The 21,542-nt window shown below is 38.6% G+C and overlaps 1 protein-coding gene across 3 annotated transcripts in view; it reads right to left on the reverse strand.

The window, feature by feature from the left end:
- Nucleotides 1–21,542, reverse strand: part of tcf12 (transcription factor 12) — a 77,522-nt gene that overhangs the window by 47,469 nt on the left and 8,511 nt on the right. For all 3 annotated transcript variants that reach the window (XM_078249218.1, XM_078249199.1, XM_078249189.1), the window contains exons 4-5: nucleotides 18,818–18,891; nucleotides 10,117–10,219 (exon numbers count right to left, since the gene is read on the reverse strand). In XM_078249218.1, the coding sequence (XP_078105344.1) occupies nucleotides 10,117–10,219; nucleotides 18,818–18,891 (177 nt within the window). The remainder of the gene's footprint in view (nucleotides 1–10,116; nucleotides 10,220–18,817; nucleotides 18,892–21,542) is intronic.

A 21,542-nucleotide genomic window follows, 5' to 3' on the forward strand; every position in this document is an offset into this window, starting at 1 on the left:
TTGTCAGCAGTGACATTATTCAAAACAGCAAGAGCAAATGTTAATGAGTTCTTATTTGCATATTTATTTTTTTCTTTGTTGAAATGTCACTGATTATTATGTACTATGATGATAAATGCATCTGCTCATGCAGCTTGATGTGTAATTAGCCATTAGGTGGAATAAATAGATCAATTAAAGGAGAGGGGCCAGGATTAAGAGAAATCAAACCAGGAGGAATGCAGGAGTGAGAAACAAAATAACACATTAGGCTTGGGGGGTGGGAAGCTTACCTCTATTGCTTTTAGATTAGACTAGAAATCTGGAAAGGGATACTAATCAAGGAAAGGTGTCTAAATTCTCAGCTAGATCAGAGATATCAAAGATTTTACTGCACATTTTTTAGCCCTGAAATAGGACATCAAAAATTAGAAGCTGCTGCCCTTCACACTACTTTATTTTCTCCTAAAATCCATCTCTGTGTGAGAGAGGAGATGTGGATTTCCTGATTGTATTTATCCCCTCCCGGGATAATCAGGTGCCATGGCTCGGTCTATTTGAATTTTTTCTAATTTGGTAAAAAGGAAAGAGGGGGAGGTGTAAAGGGGAAAATGTTTTTGCTTGGCCTTTGCCTTTTTCCGAGCCCAACTATTCTCCTGCCAGCGCTTGTTATTCACGAATGAGGGAAAAAAATGCATTACTGCGGACCAGATGGGAACATTCCACATGACCAAACCAATCAATCACCTTGGTGGGACACAGGTGTGACACAGCCGTGCAGCAACACACCATTTCACAGTCTATCAGGCACAAACACATGGTCACCAATCAATGGCACCCTGAGGACCCATGAGGAGGGGTGCTCCTCCACAGCCTCACTGGTTCATGGCTGATGACTTCATAATCACACATCCATCCTCTCAGGAGGCGGAAGGCGATGAGCTCCCTAATAACGTCTCCCACCAACACTGTAATGGATGCTGCTTCGATAGGGATGCTAACATGCTCCCCCTGCATCACACATTCACATGTGAGCTCACGAGAGAGGGATATCCAGAAAAACAAGAGCACATTTGACAAGCTGAAGAAATGTCCCCCAGTCGGATATTAGAATCAAGTCAGTGTGTGACATCAAAGTGTGTGTCGATGTTTGGCAAACAACTGTTGAACAGTGAAACAACAGCGATCCGAGGTGAAGGGCAAGTAAGGATACACACATGGGTTAGGAATGCTGATCCAGCTCCAAGCACTGTGGGCATATTTCCTAATTTCATAAACAAGAAAACCCCTGCAAATCTTTAGGAATATAAGCCTGCATTAAATAAAACACCCAAACAGCCTGAAGGGGATAAATCGTTTGATGAGTGCACTCTGTGGAGATGGCATTGTATTGTGGGCAAAAACTATAGCAGCCATTTAAAAGAGTTTTGTTGATTCTAAGTAGACTAAAATAAATGTACCTCCCCACCCCCATATTCCTGGCTGTGAAGAAAAAGTCTCACAGTGCCGTGCTTCTCTTTACACATCCCACACCTCACACTCTCAGGCCTGTGCCAGGCATTGTTAAGTGGGTGTAAAGGCGAAACAAATGTTTGCATTTTATTAACCAATCACAATCCACTACAGTCTAACAAGAAGGGAGTGTAACATTATCTAGTGCTTTGTTTGCCAGCACACCACGCATGGACGCAGGACACATAGGAGAGCATTTGTGACTGTGGAAAAAATGGAGGCGGGGGTTAGGAGTGGTGGGCACGAGAATTAACCAGCAACTGTTGGCCAGGTTTTCTGGGGCTCGTCAACAAAGGACTCAATCTTCAATGTGTTTTCAAGTTAGAGGCTTTCGGTGAGTGAAACTTTACAAACTTAAACCTGAATTAGTCCATGTCACAGAGATTGATGTCCAGTAATCAGGGGTCAATTTCATGCATTATCTATGTTGTAGTAGAAAGGAAGGAGGGGATCCATCTCTGTGCCCAACATGGGTTTATACCAGGATTCCATTGGGCAAACCTGACAAAATTTGCACAAAGGCCAAGACATTTTTTATCGTAAAGGAAAAAATGAGCTATGAATGCTGAATGTACAGGATCAGATATAGATGTGTGCAACAGGTATGTACAGTAACACATAGTGTCAGGTAAGATTATGGACACAGCGCAATTTATTCAAGTTGTTCTTAATTGAAAACAACTGTAGCTTAGCTTTAATGCTCTCATCTGTAACATCTGTAAATTCCAAGTACCAAAGATGTACCAGGGTCAACACTACATAATACATCGAAGTTTACAATATGTTTGCTATGTATAGAGATGAAAAATGGGTCCAGCCAAATTAAAAATGAGTCACATACTCACTGGCATGGTTTGTGTTTACAGTTCTATACAGTAAGTACGACTTTCTGCAAAGAAGATTCAAGACACAAAATGTTTTTTTTGTATATCGAAGTTACACAGTGATAAGATATTCAGTGCTGTTGGCAATGGCAGCGCTGAAGTCAGCAGACTTTAAGTGTTCCACTAACAGAAATTGTTCTGAATGAATCTTTTCCCTTTAAGCTTTGCGCTTGTATTAAATAATCTCTAACATTCTTCTTGGCATCAGCTGCCAGCAGCATGAGGCGAGGGAAATGAAAAAAAGGGGGGAGGGGAGAAAGAAAGGAAAAATTGAAAATAAAGCGAGATGTCGGATGTACAAGAAGGCCAACGAGCACAATGGGTCTTAGCGACAGAATATGGATTTATTCTAACTTATTTTAACCGCTTCTCGAAAATCTGTATTTTCAGCACAAAATAAAGTTAAGACAGAATTTGACTCTTTTGTTGTGCAACATCTGTAGACTCACATGTACACGATTATGCACAAGTATCCTGGACCCTTATAACCAACTGCTTTTGGTCTTTCCTATCAACATACATAACAAGCATTCTCTCATATAAAAGGTAGTGAAACGAGCTACACTTGAAGACAGCTTTCCACTGATTATAAATACAATCGTGGTGTGTGATGACTTATGTCATCATACTTTGGCCATACCCCAGCTCTTCCTTCCTCTTTGGAGAGACAGCCCCTCCGGGCCTACTGGGACTACAGCTGATCCTCTGCAGCTGGGAAGCCTTGCCAGTCGCATGCTGGGGGCCAGGGCCTAGGAAAGGCAAGGCCAGGGCTGGGCAGGGCCGAGATGGGCTGAGAGGAGCACGAGGACAGGGAGGGCTGGGATGTGTGGGGAGATGTGGGCGGCATGTGAATGGAGAAAGGGGATTTGCGGCCTTTCAGCTCGTCTTCAGCTCTTCAAGCTCCACTGACCGCGGTAATAGATAAGCACACCCTGCAGCTCTGCATAATGACCGGCTACATCCACTTAACTGTACTGCAACACATCTTCTTGTCTTCCCTTCACTGCTCTCTGTTCTGGTCATATATACAGTACATATATATATTTTGCACTTATCACTTTTGAGAGAATGTGCAAAAACATGATTACTGTGAATTAGTACTGTAGGCAGCTCTTACTGTGAAAGCTTGCAGTATACTGTATGTGTATGTGTGGGTGAATGACAGAGTGGGGAGAGGGAGCAGCATTGGCAGCACCTGTGACCCATACTCTAGTGGAAAGTGGAGTGCACACCTGAACAGCACCTGGCCACAATCAAAGCCTGGGTCTGAGGAGGGTCTCCCATGGGACAGAGCATTAGTACATGACACCTGCCCCAGTGAAAACACACTGTGTGATGTGAGATTGGACACTTCACCAAAAGCCTTGAGGAACAATTAGAAATGAAAAGGGAAAAGACTGAAAGAGATTAATTCTGTTCTAGTGAAAAAGACAAAAAGATAAAGCTTTTTTATATCCTAAAAAATGCAAATAACTCCATTTTAAATTTAATTCTTTAGTTTTAAAAGAAACTAAACCAAGACAAGAAGTAGATTTTTGTTCACACAGTTTGTAGACAAGGAGAGGAAACAATTGCACAATCAGTGCTAAATATGAATGCTAATATGATGCAAATTTTAGTTTCCAGCAGTGCATTATTACTTTCCCTTTACCAGCCAGCATTATGGCAATAGACTACCTAGAGAGCACAGACAAATACATAGCGTATGATTACCATATATGGTAATCTATTATATCAATCCAGGCCAATAATATTGATCTGAGGTATTTGCAAAACCATCATATTACAACTATAAACGTTGGCTAGGAGCCTGCTAGTACAACAATGATAAAGAACTGAAAGCAATGAAGGCAATAAGCAAACAAACACACAGGCTCTGAAAAGGTTACATGCAAGTCATTTTAACATCATACCACAGGTTGTGGGTCCTTTATTTGGTCACATTAAACAAATATCTGATTGCACTAAGAAAATCCCTTGGTCAGGTAATACAAAAATGCACAGCTCTTAAAACTGGTTTTATTTTTTCTGAAGCCCTTGTGAGATTGAGCTCTGAGGTGCCTTAGTTTAGGATGACAAGTCTGAAACACATTGTAATACAACATACAGAGCTTGTCTGTCATGTACTGCAACATCAGTATTGTCATCATTTTCTTTAACTCATGGCAAAAACTCCACCTAAAGGATGGAAATAGAGACCAAGGCAATTATATAACAATGACAGAAAGTAGTTAATTGTGACTTATTATGTTCTGTTTAACTAACATGTGGAGTTTTTTTAAGCTGGTAATACTACTTGCAGGTACCTGCAACACCCAGTGAAAGGGGATATACAGCGGTGGGTAGGGCTCGGTGATAAGACGATATATATCATCAAAACAATATATAAATGTCTATCTTATATATTTTGCAGGTTGTTCATTTTGCATTAAAGTTATTAATAAAATAAAAAAAATACTCAGTACATTTCATTTGTCAAGAACTTAATTCACACGGGAGTAGACACAAATAGGTTTACCATGTGGTTATTTCATATAGACTATTTATTTATTTATCAAATTAGCAGAAAACATGCTATATTGTGATATATATCGTTATCGAGATATGAAATTACCTATGTAATTAATAGAAGATTTTGGCCATTTCGCCCAGCCCTAGCGGCGGGCGAAACAAAAAGATGGTTACATTAAGGTCACGTGGCTGCGAGCAGGATGCATGCGACTGTATGAGTGTGTTAATGACAGCGTTAAGCTGATTAGTATTCATGCAGGACTAAAGCTGTACGAGTATTATGTATGAAGCACACCAGAGAAATGTGAGAATTAAAGTATGACTCAGCAGTGCCCTCAGGCACATGGCTGGAAAAAGAAATGATGCACAAGCAGTCATCACCACAGGTATGCAGTGAACATGAAACCCAAAAGGAAAACATCAAAAGGAAAAAGCCAGCATTTCTTAAAACTTAAACGTGATATAGGCTATAGGGCTATGGAGTAATTTATAATCAATCAAATTTCATCACAATAAACATAACACTATGCGTGGTATAGACAAGAGACCAAGCACCCCCCCCACCTCTGGACTTTTTGAGGACTTAGATATTGTCTTTGTGTACGTGTCACAAACACAGACAGAAATCCAGACAATGGCTTGGGGGCTTTTCCTGCATCTTGCATTTTGTAGTGACAACCACGATGTTTTCATGGTCCTTGTCTTTCTGGCCAGTTAAGAGTAGTTTGAAGACAGAGGGCAAGACTGTGACGAAAGGTTGACTTTAAACATGTACAAGTATTAAAATAAAAGCCAGCAAATTTGACGGAATAATGGATTTCATAGGTCTTTCGATGTCCCTATAAGACTTTGTCCTTCTTATTACAATGAAGGGCCACAAACTGTGACTCTTGACAGCTGTGAATAGCTGCATCAACCTTGTCTTGCTAATCAGCATAGCAACTTAAAAGCGTCATCCGAGGTTAGGCATGGGAATCAAAAGGCACTTTTGGCGGAAAATAATATGAGTCCATTAAGTAAATAATGACAAAAAGGCAAACATTACGCAGCATACACACACACAATCACACACACACGTCCAATCACAATACAGCATGAAGTAAAGGAGCAGAGTGCAGCTCTTTCAGCTCATCGCCTGTGTTAATTGCCCAGATTGCTTGAAATCATCCTCCCCCACTGGCTTCCCGTCATCGAGCTAACACCACGAGAAAAAAATCTTAGCATGTTATTAGATCTAACCATTTTTTAAGTCAGAGCCATGAACTGTTGACTATCCCTGTGGCTACACAATTAGACGAACTGAATGAGAAACAACCCTCCACTACAAGCCCTTAAGTCAAGTGTTACTACATACAGTGAAGAAAGAGCAATACAGTGAATTACACCGATTTAACTCATCAGCTGTGCAAGAACATGAGACAATCAAGAATAACAACTGCATGAATTTAAAAGATTAATGTGTAATCCTAGAACGGTTGGACGATAAAACATTTATCTTTAGACTCTGATCCAATCATGGTTTCATCAATCAAATCATTAAAACCAATATAATGAGAATTTAAATGACCAGCTAATCAGTGATGTACAACTATTACACACAGATACTTCAGTCAAATAATGCTCTTTGGTCACAACAGGTAGGAATCGGGGTAGGGTGATATGGCTGTAAAATAATATCGCAATATTTGAAAGACATTTCTTTGACAGGGATATTTTTCACAATATATATGAATCAAAATTACACTATAAATATGATTACTGTATAATTGTAACATCATTTCAGCTGCGCTGTTGTGGATTCACAGGATGTTTTGGACGAGCAGACGGAGGCCGAACTGCAGCTCTGTGCTTTGATTTAATATAACTCTCTGATCATTTTTTCCATTTTTCCACCCACTGCATCTCATTATTAAGACCTAACCCTAACCTAGAGGTGGGGAAAGTACTTGTGTGTCTGTGAGGCCACAGGAATCACACATTGTGTAACTGCAGATCACTTTGAATGATTTGTCTGTGGACTTAACGAAGGCAGTCTCTTGCAACGCATGTGATGAGCGGTGGAGTCAAAGGGACTCACATGGCTGAGACTGAAAACGTTTGTCTATAGTGCCCAATAATATACATGAACAATGTCGCTGCCACCTGCACGGCAGCATTCAGTGGATCACCTGCGGGTTAGTAAGAGGATTGTAGCCCAAGAGGGTGAGGCTTAGTGCATGTGAGGGCCAGACTAGCTGATCCATACTAACATGGGAGTATGGAGAGCCCCTGGAGAGAACTGTGTCATCGTTAAGCAGTCAGTGCATTTAACCCAAACCCCCTCCCTCAGTCTGAACCCCCACACACTTCTCTTGTGAGCTCCCCTTGTCAGCCATCTGATACCCGCTATGACTGTTTAACCTCTGCTCACTCAAACCTTCAAATCCATGGAACCGAAAGCTGGCTTTTTCTAATCAAAATGTTTGTATCATAATGTTTACTGTAGTTACATACACACTGACATGACTAATGTTTTTCAGTGTCCCACTGTGTATAAGGGATTCCTGGTCACTATGAGTCACACCATTCTGAGCACATTCAGAAAATACTGACAGTATGAACCAATGTATATACAATACTTTTACTACACGCAAACCACATATACTGTTATACAAAAAACTGATCATTAGTCATGCATTAGCACAAGACTACACTGCATGCAAATAATGATATACAAGATCAGAACACTATATAATACATAGTTAGTGATTGTTTGTCTGTGGTTTCTTTGATCAACTAATACTTTGACTGATAGATTTCCGTATGTTTTCTCCAAAGGAAATTTCTAATCAGTGTTGCACTTTTTAATACAAAGCATGGTTTAGATCTACTGTGCTGATAAACTAAGCCATGTAAACATGGAAAGTATGTCATTAGGGTTATGAATTGGGCACTTCCCATCAGGAACATTACATTGAATAAGAGGCAGGAAACATGAAAAGGTTCTTAGTGCCCTGACACACCAAGCTGCCAGCCGCTATTATATTTAACATTTGAATCAAACATATTTCAAATTGGGTTTCAATGCTAACATTTAAACAGAATTACAGTTGTAAAATTGGTAGGCTAGTTATTTTTGTTTTGTTTGACTTTCTGCAATCCTGGGTCTTCTGCTTTTCTTATTCAGTTTACGAATACAGTTATTTTGTTTCATGCAGGTGGAGAACCTGCATCCGGCTCTCTGCTGTAGTCTTTGCAATGTGATCAAGTGCAACTTTAAACAGAAGACATGAGGTGACATAAGGCACAAAGCATTTGATCAGGTTTCTTTGTCAGCAGCATTTTTCTGCTGACGGCAACAACAACAAGAGATGTTGAGATGCTACCTGACTTGAAACCAACCATTCAGCAGTTCAGAAACTAGAGTGACTGACTGGATTCACTACTTCAAGAAAAAATATAGTATAACGGTGTATTTCACTGTTGTGTGGTTGTTTTCACCTCTGTTCATCGATAAGGAATAACCCCTCAGACATAATTTAAAGAGGGTGCTGAAAACTCCATACATCTATGTAAGTCCCAGATATTACCCTGGAACAACAATTTAATAAGACCCTACTCATCTCGAATCCTACGCCTAAAGTAAGCATATGCAATTCCAAGTTTACAATCAGGCTGTCTAAATCTGACATATTACTGCAACAGGTCACATCCATATTCTGTAGCTCGTAAGCATAATTACAGATATGCAGGAGAGATATGCAGTGTGTGTGTGTGTGTGTGTGTGTGTGTGTGTGTGTGTGTGTGTGTGTGTGTGTGTGTGTGTGTGATATCAATTACAAGAAAGATAACATTTTGTTTAAATTCAGTAGCACCCATTTGCGAACTAATTGCTTTTCTTGGAAACCATGGTCATTACATAATGAGCTGAGATGTAGTATGTAGCCATAAAACTGTCAAGTGGTTACACATCACAATGATGCCAGGCCAAAGAGCTGGATAACACACAGCTTTTAGTTGTTATAATAGGACAACTTAGTTAGTATTTAGTTGCGAAAGGGGGTAGGTTTTGCGATCATTATTAAAGTTTAGGAGAAAAAAAAAACACACAAATAGGCCGATCTTTAGTGTATTTACTTTCACAAAAGACAAAAACTACCAGCTACCATGCCACCAACCTGAGTAAGTACACCTTAACAACACGTTATGATTAAGAATATGTGAAAACTACTTCCGAAGCAAGCAGAGGAGTCAACAAAGATTGCTAAAAAATAAATGATGATAAATGATAAATGGCTGAAACGTGCAGCTTCTGCAACTCCAAGAGTTGAACTTGACCAAACCTACAGTACTGAAAAGAGAGACCATCTCCAGAATAATTATGTCTTGTATGACTTTTATATAATTAATAGTGTTAAATAACATCCTGTTATAAACATACTTGGAACACGACGGATGGTGTCGATTAAAGGGTACTTATGCTGACCCGATAGTACTGTGGGGGTGTATCAGACCACTGATCTAAGAAACAATATAATAACAGAGAATCACTGCTCTGCTCCACCTACTTCGACTGTTATCAGCCGGTTTAATGGCCGTTATCAGTTGTTTATCGCTATTATAGATATGAAGCGGTGAGGCCCTACCTCATTCAATGGAGTGATAACATTTGAAACGGATGTCTGCTCTCTGAAAATTTTATATAAAATGCAAATATGGAAATCTTCCCATTATTATCAGGAAACATTATCAAGCAAACAATGAGGACAAGCATGATTTGACAAATTCAAAAACTACAGACAGTAAAAAATATAGAACACTGTTAAATAATCTACAATAAATTCTATTTGATTCTTATGTGAGAAGGTCTTTGCTACAACTGTCTGTTTAACCCCACACCCCAAAACCACTACACTGCTGCCAGTGGAAGTTGCTGAGGGCAGTTTTCATGTCTAGGAGACAGCTTCTTATGACGGAAAGCTATACTGATGGCGTGACTTCTAGCCTGGGGGAGGGTCATCACAGGAGGAGGAAGAGGGAGATACAGAGAGAGGGGAGGGGGATTAAGGGAGGAAATAAAGACAGCAGGAGATGAAAAGAAAATACAGCCCTGCAGCCTGGCAAGCCTTTCAGTACTTCTACCTTGAGATGCATGATGTGCCTTAACCTCAATCAGGCAATTTTCTAACTCAATGTCTTTCCCCTACCAAAGGGCATGTGACGGGTGAGTTGAAGAGAATCACTTACTTACCCATTATGTTCGAATTCATGAAAGGTGTTGGGGACAATCCTTCATGGGACACTAATCGACTGTCACTCAAATGATCGCTGTAATGAGGGCTGTCAGCAAAACCCTGGGGGAAGAGATCAGAATATTAAGCACATTACTGGGCAACTTCACTAATTGAGTGATATGGCATACCACTAATTAGTAAGAGGAGAGCCCAACTGGTCTGTTATGCTAATAAACATCCCCCTTTCTTGTGTAATTGTCCAAATACATTAAAGAGAAAGTAAAGAAAAAAAGATCTTAAGATACAAGCATTCAGTGGACAAACCAACAATGATATGTATTACACTGCTGTTGTTTTTTACCTCATCTATTGTGAGTCCTGCCCAGGTGTGTAGTGCTATTTGTTTGAGTACCGAAGCGAACCTACGACGCAGGCGTGCAGTTTAAATTGGGGCTCGTTTCGAATGTTATTTAACCACCGTTCCTACAGTGGTAAGTTCACATACATTAGACAAATACTACTATAAAATGAAAGGATGTTTTGCTGCCTTGTCATTTTGATGAGTTAACAGTTAGCTAGTTATAGACTAGCCAGAATGTTTTCTTGCACGTGTTGACGTCGTGAATCAATCAACACACCTTAAATGTCAATTTTACAACTTTGACCATTCCTTTTGTTTTTATTGTCTCTCTTGCATGACATTCGCTTTAGTGATGATTGGATCTTCAAGCGCTTACATTTATTTTATTTTTTTTCAACTGGATTATATAAACTTTCCTCATTGGAGAAAAAAAGTGACGGAGCATCGTTCCGGTGCACTACGGCAGCACTACACCCCTGGGCCCTGCGTGGGTATAATGTATTTAATGAAAGTGGAAGTGGTTATAAATTATAATGATAATTGCTGTTTTACTGTTGTATTTTATATCATTTAACTGTATACAATAGTAAGACCATTTTTGGCCAACTTTCACTTGTCTTGGAATGAAAACACTTAGACTAAGTGTAATCAAAAACCAAGCTCTTTATAAAAGAGGCAAAATGCCATTGTCGTTAAGGAATATTTGAGCTTTAACATTAACTAACATCCTACTTAATTCCTCAGCATATGAACTTCATATTGCCAACCTTTCATCACCAACAAACAAGTGAGTGTTGTAAATATTTTTGCTGGTTTCTTGGCTCTTAGAAAACAACTGGACCTGTAGAGCTTTATCTTTATCACAGTACATCCATAAAACAACATCTAAAACCCTAAATATTCATTTGTGTTTATCTTAAAGTTTTATTTTTTAATCTACTATTTTATCTATATGATAACAGGTTTATATATCACCACACAGCATATAAGAAGGTGTTGTTAGAAGAGGAAGAAACAGAGAGATGCAATCGTACATCATTCCCAGGTACCCGCAGCTTAAAAAAAATTGCCTTTTTCTCCTGCAGCTTAACAGTGCCTTTTCATGACAGTTATCAGCTTCAGGGGCTTAGGTCTAAATATCGGTCACAGTATGGTTTTTTGAAACTCGGGGTCCCATGTAATAAAAGATACTCCGTTACAGTGCTAATCCCAAGCCCTGTGAAAGTCCTCATGTGCTCCAGTCAAATACATCTCCCCAAACTACATTAACTCCCACCAGAGGGACCGAGCAGCAGTGGGCTTGCATTTCTATAGAGGTAATTTCACCAACTCATACCCTTTGCATTCAATATACAGTAAAAAAAAAAAAAAAGTAAATCTTATTATCCATCTTTTTTTAGTGAGTGGATGGTGATGGAGTAATTTCAAAGGCAGTGAAGTGTTGTGCTGTGTCGAGGGAATCCTTAGAGATTCGCTATTGTGCTCCTGCCAGGCCGCACACACTGTTAATCACACCATGAACAGACTCAATAACAACAACAGCCCTGTGAGAGAGGCTCTAGCAAACTAACACACAAAGACTTACACATACACGGCTAACGTAAGCAGGGAAAAAACATATCCTCTGCTCTGTAGCAGAAAAGGGAAAATGCTTCAAACTACAGACTTAAGGAATAGTTCCACGTTTTAGAAAATACAACTATTCGCTTTCTGGCAGTGAGTTAGATGAGAAAATTGATACCCCTCTTATATTTGTCCATTAAACATAAGGCTACAGACAGCAGCCGGTTAGCTTAGCTTAGCATAAAGAGTGGAAACGGGGAATCCGCTAATTAACAGGTTGTAGCTAGTTAGTTTAATCAGTTTAAGAGCTTAAAACTACAATCAGACATTTTACGGGGGTTATGTTCAGGACTATTTCTGGCTAGGATCAGTAACCTTCTGGAGTCTCTGCTCGTTGCCTGGCAACTGATATCAGCCAAGAAAAAAACGGCGAATTGTCATTCTAATGCTTCATTTTTCTTCTCCAAATTAGACAAACAAAATTACTGAGCTTTAAAACTACAGTTACCGGACAGATATGAGAGTGGTATTGATCGTATTATCTAATTCTCCGCCAGAAAGCGAATTAGCGAATTTCCCAAAATGTCAAACTATTCCTTTAACTAAATATTAGAAAGCACTTGGTGGTGATGATCACTTTGATCCCTTATCAACAAGTCTTCTCTAATTGTTACAACTGTGTCAATGCAACCAAACTGTGTTTGCTCCTCTGGGACTGTTGGATCATCAATCACAGATCCCTCATCATTCCCAAACACTAGTGGCCTCATCTATCTGAGACACTTATACACGCTGTCATCTCTGCCACGGGGCTCCGTTGGCTAAATAACTGTCAGATCACTGTGGCCCCCAATCACTCGCCACAATGTTTAAAAAGTCATCTCTTCCACACTCAGTGCTGCGTCCCAGGTGTACATGTGGCTGCATGTGGCCACTTGGGAAGTGATGATATGGTTATGATGGATGCGTGTGGGTTCGAGTATCAAGTCGGGGCAGGGCACTCGGGAAGTGGGGGTTGTCATGCAGTGGCGGTGGGCACAGACCCGACTGTCAGGCCGCCAGCTTAAAGCTACAGCTGCCCAGGATACAGCGGCTGGCTGGGAGCCAAGGTCAGCACGGCAGGTCTCAGGACTGTTCACAGTTGACTGATCACACACTCGTAGCTCACCAGTTCAAACAATCTCAGGGACAAGAGTGAATTCCCCTTGTAACAGACTGAAAGATGAAGCACTGAGAATTTCTCCCAAGAGCCTTGGACAAATATTGTGAATAAAGCATAATTTGTAAAAAGCTCTTATTTTTTTTTAATCAATTATTTGATTCTCATTTAACAAAATAATGGATTGAATCTAATCATTCATAAAAACAACTTATGACCAAGGGCAATATTTTCGCTTTAGAAAAGAATAATACCCAAGCTCTATGCAACGCTGATGTTACTTTCAAAATCAAGTAGAAGTAGAGAATGACAAGAAGACACATCTCAGGGACTGCAAATATGCACAAATATAAATATGATGCTTTCATTGGGTGTAAATGCAGGAAGCACACTTATGTTCTGTTTATTTTTTTTTAAGATTTTTTTGGGGGGCATTTCAGCCTTTAATGGAAAGAACAGCTAGATATGAAAGGGGAGAGAGAGGGGGATGACATGCAGGAAAATCGTCACAGGTGGGATTCGAACCCTGGACCTTCTGCGTCGAGTGAATAGACAGAACATTTAAACATTTCCACACTTTTTCCATATATTCTCAATCGTACTTTCAGCTAGAAACTCTTGTTTCATACGTTTTGGCTATTATTCAACTTTCAACCCCATGTTTTCTACAACACACACAAGTCAGCTCATTTTTTAGTAACCTGACACTACAAATGAATGTTGCAACAACTTTGAGCATTATCAATTAATATATTTTAATTGGTGATTTAATGGTCATAAAGTAATGATTGACAACCATAATAGGATGTTAATTTTCTCTGAATCTAATTTAAGCCCCTTGTGATACTTCGAGCAAAGTTTCGAACAAAGTGCTTTAAAAATAGCTATTTTGAGGCTAGCATAAAAGTGCCGCTAGCTCTCCCATTCAAAAGGCCATTTGACCGAAAAACGAGAATACGGTAAATCTTAAAAGTGGCGCTTCCGTCCTAAATATGCTTTTAAATGAAAGTTTGACTCGGGTACATTAACAAAAAGACCCTAGGTTGCATTTTGGTGAGAGTTACGCTTTAAATTGCATGTTTCCATTATGAGGAGGTCAAACTGGTTTCTGGCATATGTCATGGATCCTACGTTAGCAGTTAGCGTGTGTTAGCATGGTGGCATTTGCACCAGTCAGGATCACTTCACTGGCTATGTAAATTTTTTTGCGAGTAACTAACTTGAGTACTCTATATAATTTATTGCGAGCACATGAATGCTGAAATGAATGAAAATGACTATCCCTACATTAGCCATGATACAGCTAAATGAATGAAGCTCAACGCTTAACGTTACCTGTTTAGAAGGAAATTAGTCAACTCAGTGTCCTTCTATCAAAACTTGACACTCTTTACCATTCCGCTATCAGGTTTGCCACAAATGCCCCCTTCAATACACACCACTGCACCCTATATTCATCTGTCAACTGGCCCTCCCTTCACATCCGCCATAAGATTCACTGGTTCACTTTCATTTACAAGACCCTTCTTGGCTGATCACCTCCTTACTTAGGTCACCTGCTGCAGCCAAAGTCTGTCACATACAACACCCGGTCCTCACTTCATCTTCAATTAAGCATTCCCAAAACCAACTCTGCCTCTGGTCTCGGATCTTTTCAATCTGTTGCCGCTCGCGACTGGAACGCTCTGCAAAAGATTCTCAAACTGGACAAACTAAATTCCATTTCATCCTTCAAAACCATCATATCATCCTTGTTCACGGACATATGCAGTTGCTTCTCTACATAATCATTTTTCCAGCAAAATATTTGAATGGTTTCTCCCTCTCTTACTCACCCATGTACCTGTGCACTTATCTCGTTATAAGTGTTTATTGTTTTATTTGTAGTATTTCAAATTGTATTTTATGTAATTTCTAAACTGTATGTATTTCTAATGTATTTATTATCGAGCCCTCCTTCCCTTTCCCTAAGTGGCTACGCCACTTGTCAGGCCGCCATTGTAAATAAGAACCTGTTCTTAATGACTTGCCTGTAAAAATAAAGGTGAAATAAAAAAAAGGCTCTAAGCTGTCTCCTTTTAAATGCATTTCCAACATTTACCCGTGTTTTACCTTGTCTCTGGTTATGTAATCTTAGAAAGATGGTGAGTTTTTTTTTAGGACGGGTAGAATGAATCTATCTCTGTTGATCCTGTTTGTTTGTTTGTTTGCTGCTTCCATTGTTGTACTGCAGCTGTAACGCACTGGGTTCACGTTTTACAGGCATATCTGGCAACCTGGCCCGGCTGTCAAAATGGGCAGTTGATACCAACATAGGCCAAAACACAAACAGACATTCCGTGGAACGGAAATTTCAGAAAATACATTGTTGTCAGAAAACATAGTATTTCAACTTAGCATGCTTCCTTAATATCTGATAACACATTGGGGTCATTTTTTAATTAAATACAGTAAATATATTACATATTGCACCTTTAAACAGATTTTACTGAGGTTCATAAGAAATGCCACTCACTTCCTAAAGCATATCAATATAGGTGTGTATGCAGCTGTGTGTGTGAGTGTGCCTTGTGCTTGTTTGCGTGCACGCCTTATGGTGGTGCAGACAGCTGTCTGCTGGCTGATGCTGTGCCTTGCAATGTCAGAAACACTCATTTATATGCACCTGGAGCACATATATCTCAAGCGTCTCTGTCTTATAATTCAAATCAAGCTGCCTATGTTACCATAGCCTGTAGATGTTCATTCGGGAAGGGCACAGAGAAATAAACAAGGTAACGCAGCCCGAGTGGCTCTGACATTTACATGAAATCTAATGGAAAGTGACAGGAGATTGACATTAAATGAAATTCATACAGGGCATCTAGAACAACCAATGTGTGAGGGACAAACAAACAGGGGGAGAGCTGTTCACACTTGCTCACACAAATGATGTTCTCACTTTAACAGAACAATAGAGATGCAGATTAATATGCACAATTTCTTCTACATTATTATTATTATACAAATGCAACACACACTTATTGCAATTTTTGGTGCAACAAATGTATTTTGCATTGTCCCTTTTAAATAAACAATAAAAAATAAAATGAAGTAAATTATAAACATTCTTTTTTTGTGTAAATGTGTAATCACTAACACAATGTCATAGTATAATCTGAAGTATTGAGGCTGCACAGAAGACATGCCCCCTCCTTGCATAATGCAGGATAAAATAAATTATGGCCCAACACTGCAACAACAGTGAAAGACAAAATGTTAATTTTGCTTCAAACCAGCTTCATATGAGTCATGGACAAAGAAGTGTTTAGATGTGCTACAGAAAACTATTATCTAATCTATGTATCAGTGTAGCCCCCCTTTTTCACTACTGCTCATACTTTTTTCTATGACCATGAATAAGTTGATGTACAGTATTCCCTCTGGCTGCATCAGTTTTCTTATTACTAGTGCATATAGTGGAACCATGTTACCCCAAATCTAATAAGAGTCATCAAATAGTAGCTGGGTGCCATTTGCAGTGACAGATACAATTTATTGTAAATACACTACTGCAATATCTACAAAGATACTGAGCATGTGTAAAGAATTACCAGTGGAAAGAAGAGCTTTCAGCCATCATGTCTTTTACTGTAGTTTACGGCAGTTTACTCCCGCTAGCGTTACAGGATATGACTGGCCAGTTGAGGAACAAACCAATGGCCTTGGAGATCTACCAAATGGAGGTCAGTGAATCCCATTCAACCCCTGCTTAAAAACGGGAATCACCTGCAGTGTCACTACATTGGCTTGTTTCACCACTGTTGACAGACAGTTTTCAAATGCACAAACAACAACAACTGCTTTTTACTGCCAGTGCCTGCCTAAAAGATACACTATTCGAGGTGAAATGAATAGTCGGTAAACCAACAGAAAGGTAACTATTTTGATATTTTATTATTTATTTCAGTAGTTTTTCTATCAAAAACACCAAGAACTCTCTTGTTCCAGATTCTCAAATGTGCTGCTTCTGTTTTATATCTTATTGTAAATTAAATATATTTGTATTCAATTGATTGGTTCATCGAGAAAATAATTGGCAGATTAATCCAAAATGAAAAGAATCCTTAGTTAATATCACCTGATAATACGTCCAAAATTATCAGTGATGTTTTGAAATTGAAGACATATTTTTTAGGGTTTAAAAACCCCAACAGAGAGCTGGGATTACATTTTGAGTTCTGGGGTTCAAGGGGTGGAGGACCCTTAAATTTACTTTTATGTTTATTCATTAATTGTCCTTTTTATAACACTGTTTCCCTATTTTACATTATAATGATCTTTCCCCCCATGATTATAAAGTCATTCCCTCAAAGGCGCCACAACTGATCACATGCTAACTGCTGAATTTGTTTAAAAAAAAAGTAACAGCATCAACATGAGCGGAAACATTTCAACAGACCTCTATGACTAAAAAGAAGCTTGATCCCACTATAATATCAGATTGCAGTAACTGGTATTTGGTTCCACACACACACACACATATATATATATATATATATATATATATATATATATATATATATATATTAGGGCTGTCAATCAATTAAAAAATGTAATCTAATTAATTACATACTCTGTGATTAATTAATCGAAATGAATCGCATATGTAATTAACGGTGCCTGAACCGATACTTTTTAAGAAAGTAAAAAAAGAAAAGAAAAAAAGGGTACTAAACAACAGTTGGTGACATTAAAGATCGGCTTGTTTATTTCTAAGGCCATATGGTCAAGATGAAATGATTTAATAATAATGTATAACAATAACTAATTTCAGTAGTAAATTGCTGTTGAACCATCAGATGAGAAAAGGACATTTACAATAACGTCAAATGCACCACGAAGCTGTAGTTTACCAGTTTCATTGAACGCACCGGCTGTGTTGTTTCTCCGACGGCAGCTGCAGATTGTTAATCCCGGTGTTGAATCCTCTACAGTAAAACACAGTCAAACTTTACACCGTTTAGCGTTAGCTGTCAGCATTTTAACCGTGTTTCAATCCAGCTACTAGCTAGCGGTAGGCTAACGTTAGCTGCTGTCGAGTATAGTGTTAACTAGCGTCATGTGCAGCGGTGTTTGTGTTTCAGAGCATCAGAAAGAAGCGCAGACATATCAGTGGCACCAGATTTCGGTAGCCAGGAAGAAGATTTTTACAAGTAAATGTTCCAATTAATAATCCAGTCAGCACATTCTCGTCTCCCTCCTTCATTTTACAGTCCAATGGTGGCTAGAACGGCTCTGGGTCAAACGTCAATATGGAATGGATTAATCTGCGTTATTTTTTTTTAACCCGTTATTTGTTCTCAGATTAATTAATCGAAATTAACGCGTTATTTTGACAGCCCTAATATATATATGTGTGTGTGTGTGTATAAAAATATAAATATATATATCAATTCCACCACCCATGAGAACATTAACTTGTCATTTCTGTTACAGAGAACTGTGTATATTACAGTTCATTCAACATGACTGGTAGTCTGGATAGGGTGAGACTATAACATTGTAAATGCACCGGTTTAATGTAATGAGTGTTAAATGATGCGCTGTGGAGCAGAAAGGCCATTCAGAGGCGTTAAGGTGAGGGTCATCTTACCCGGGAGGACTCATAGGAGGGACTGGACTCGCCACCTGGGGCCCAAGACGCTTGGTTGGTCCGCTCATCTATACCTGTCAGAGAGAGAGATGAACGACTGTGTCAGCAAGTCAAGGTTACTCAGATAGTTCAATGTACACACAGTATATCTACATTCTCTGTGTTTGTCTCACACTGAGGCACGATGAAGAAGTAGTGAACAGCTGAATCACAATGACAAAGACAATACTGCTAATTAAATACACACATTTATGCAGTGACCCTGTGATTGAGTTTAACAGTGTGTTTTCAGTTTTAAACATTTGATATGGACAATCCTACACTTGAGACAAAGATGTGTTTTCCTGTTACCTTACAAGAGATAAGGAGTTAAAAATGCTTGTTTTTCTATATAAAATCTTTTTAAATAATGACAGTATAAGTGAAATCATTAGTCGATTAACGCTTGAAAATTAATTGGCAACTATTTTGATAATTTAAAAAAAAAACTCACTTGAGTCACTTGTCAAGTAAACATTTGTTTGTACCAACTTCTTAAATCTGTGACTTTCCTCTGTTTTATATTATTGTAAATTAGAAATCTTTGGGGTTTGGATTGTTGGTTGGACAAAATAAAGATGTGAATTTGTCATGTTACACTTTTTTTTCCCCCAATTTTCTGACATTTTATTTAAAAAAAAAAAAGGATAAATCAAGGAAATAATTATCAGATAAATTGGTGAAAATAAGTTGCAGCACTAATTAGCAGCCAAATCAAACCCTGAAATCCACTTGCACTCTTCAGAGGTGATCTGCATACAAGTTGGCAATGCTACAAATAATTAGAAGGGCATGCTTGTGTTAAGGTCTGATTAACATCTCACTCAAGTAAAAACTGTTATAGTTTATGTAATAGCATTATCCCATGATAGGGATTTTACAACATTTGGAAATGAATAACAAATAGTAACTGTTTTATGTGCTCTAATGTACCAAAAGGTAATTTACAACGCCATGATTTGGCATTGATGCATGCCAGGCTACTTTCAGACAGCGGAGTACCAAAACTTGATAGAACTCATGTTAAAATTAAAGAAAATCTCTATGCTTCAAACGTCAAACAGATAAACAAATAAAATCAATAACTCCAACCAACTCCAAAGCAAGACCATCTGGCATATATTGAAAAATATAATATCTGATCTTTCTAATCTAATTTATCTGTAAAAAATATTTGATGCCTCAATTGTTGTTGCTGTTTGAAACAATATTGTGTTGTAGTAAAAGCCAAAGTTATTGATTGTCCCTGTTGTAATGTCATCTGTCTCAGTGAAATGCAATACCGTTTGTATATTTTTAACTTCAAATAAAAAAATATCAGATTTCAAGAATTGTGTATGCTCAGAATAATAATAATATTAATACTCCAAGCAATGTACATTTTTACCTTAAAATCTAACAAATGATATGCACTGAGGTGCCTCTATGTAGCAGGGTAAGGCATACAATCCAAAAGACTGAAAAATAATTTACACGACTGAAACAAACAATTAATAAAAGCAGAAGTAGAATCTGCACTGCAAAGCCTGTAGTTACAGATCAAAACATGTGGACTAGTCCTCTGATTCAAGTCAAAGTATAGCTCAGCAAGCATCTTAACAGAAAGACTAGCTATTGATTCCCCTTAAGGTTCAGTGCAGCTTTATGGGTGCTTCTTATGCGTCACTAAGACTATTTAATTCAATCTGAGCACTTCAATATCAAAGAGAAACCATGAAAAGGCAGTGTGATGTGGTTTTCAGGATCTGTGAAGGTAGAATAATATCCAATCAGAGATGTGATAATTACACATTTTGGAATTTGAATATCATTTTGTAATTATATTGTGTTTTATAGTATTATTATATTCATTTTCAACAGGCATGCTGCCAATCAATTCTTAGTCAGAAATCTAATCATATACTGAACCAGAAAGTACGCGACAGTTCTCTTAACCAGGAATCACGCTCCAGTGAGCAGATATAAGTTCCATCCTGACAAACATGTTTTGCTGCTAGCACACAGCAGACTCATTTCCTCTTTAAAAAGTCTGTGATAGAGAAACTTGTGTTACTAATTTTATTATACTTGTGTTGCTAAATAGCACTTGGGTCTACATTTTGGTACTGTGACAACACCGATGTGACATATTGTAGCCCAACTGAGGCCTTTTTACACAATGAATGTAACAATGGTCAGTGTTTGCTCTCTGGGCCACTGGCTGTCATCTTGTCTGATTACCATCTCCTACCACGGCTCAAGGGTCCCCTCTCTTCTCCAGGCACAGACAGGCTGCACAATAAGATTACTCACTGACACAAGAGGCAAAAGGGAAAAACACAAATGCACGGTCTGTAATTTAGGTCTAATGAATTGGGAGAACCATTGCTGCTCTGCTGTGAAGTACTCTGTGGCAAAGATGCACAAACTCCTACGCTAGGACTTCCATTTCCTTTTCACACAGTATGCTCACAGCTATAATCAATAGTTGTATATGAACACTAAACGTGTGTGTGTAATGTTTAAAAAAAACAAAACAAGAAATGATCACCAAACTCCGGAGCTGAGCTTTTTAGCCTAATTTACCTCACTGTTTTGGTTTTACAGCCACACATACAGTGTATAGTTTGTCTAACCATTCTCAACAACCATGTTTTTAGTAGAAAGCTGCAAAGTATGATAAAAAGCTCAGATAACCCAAATGCAC

The sequence above is a fragment of the Sander vitreus genome, chromosome 1 (assembly GCF_031162955.1).
Source record: "Sander vitreus isolate 19-12246 chromosome 1, sanVit1, whole genome shotgun sequence".
Classification (NCBI taxonomy): Eukaryota; Metazoa; Chordata; class Actinopteri; order Perciformes; family Percidae; genus Sander; species Sander vitreus.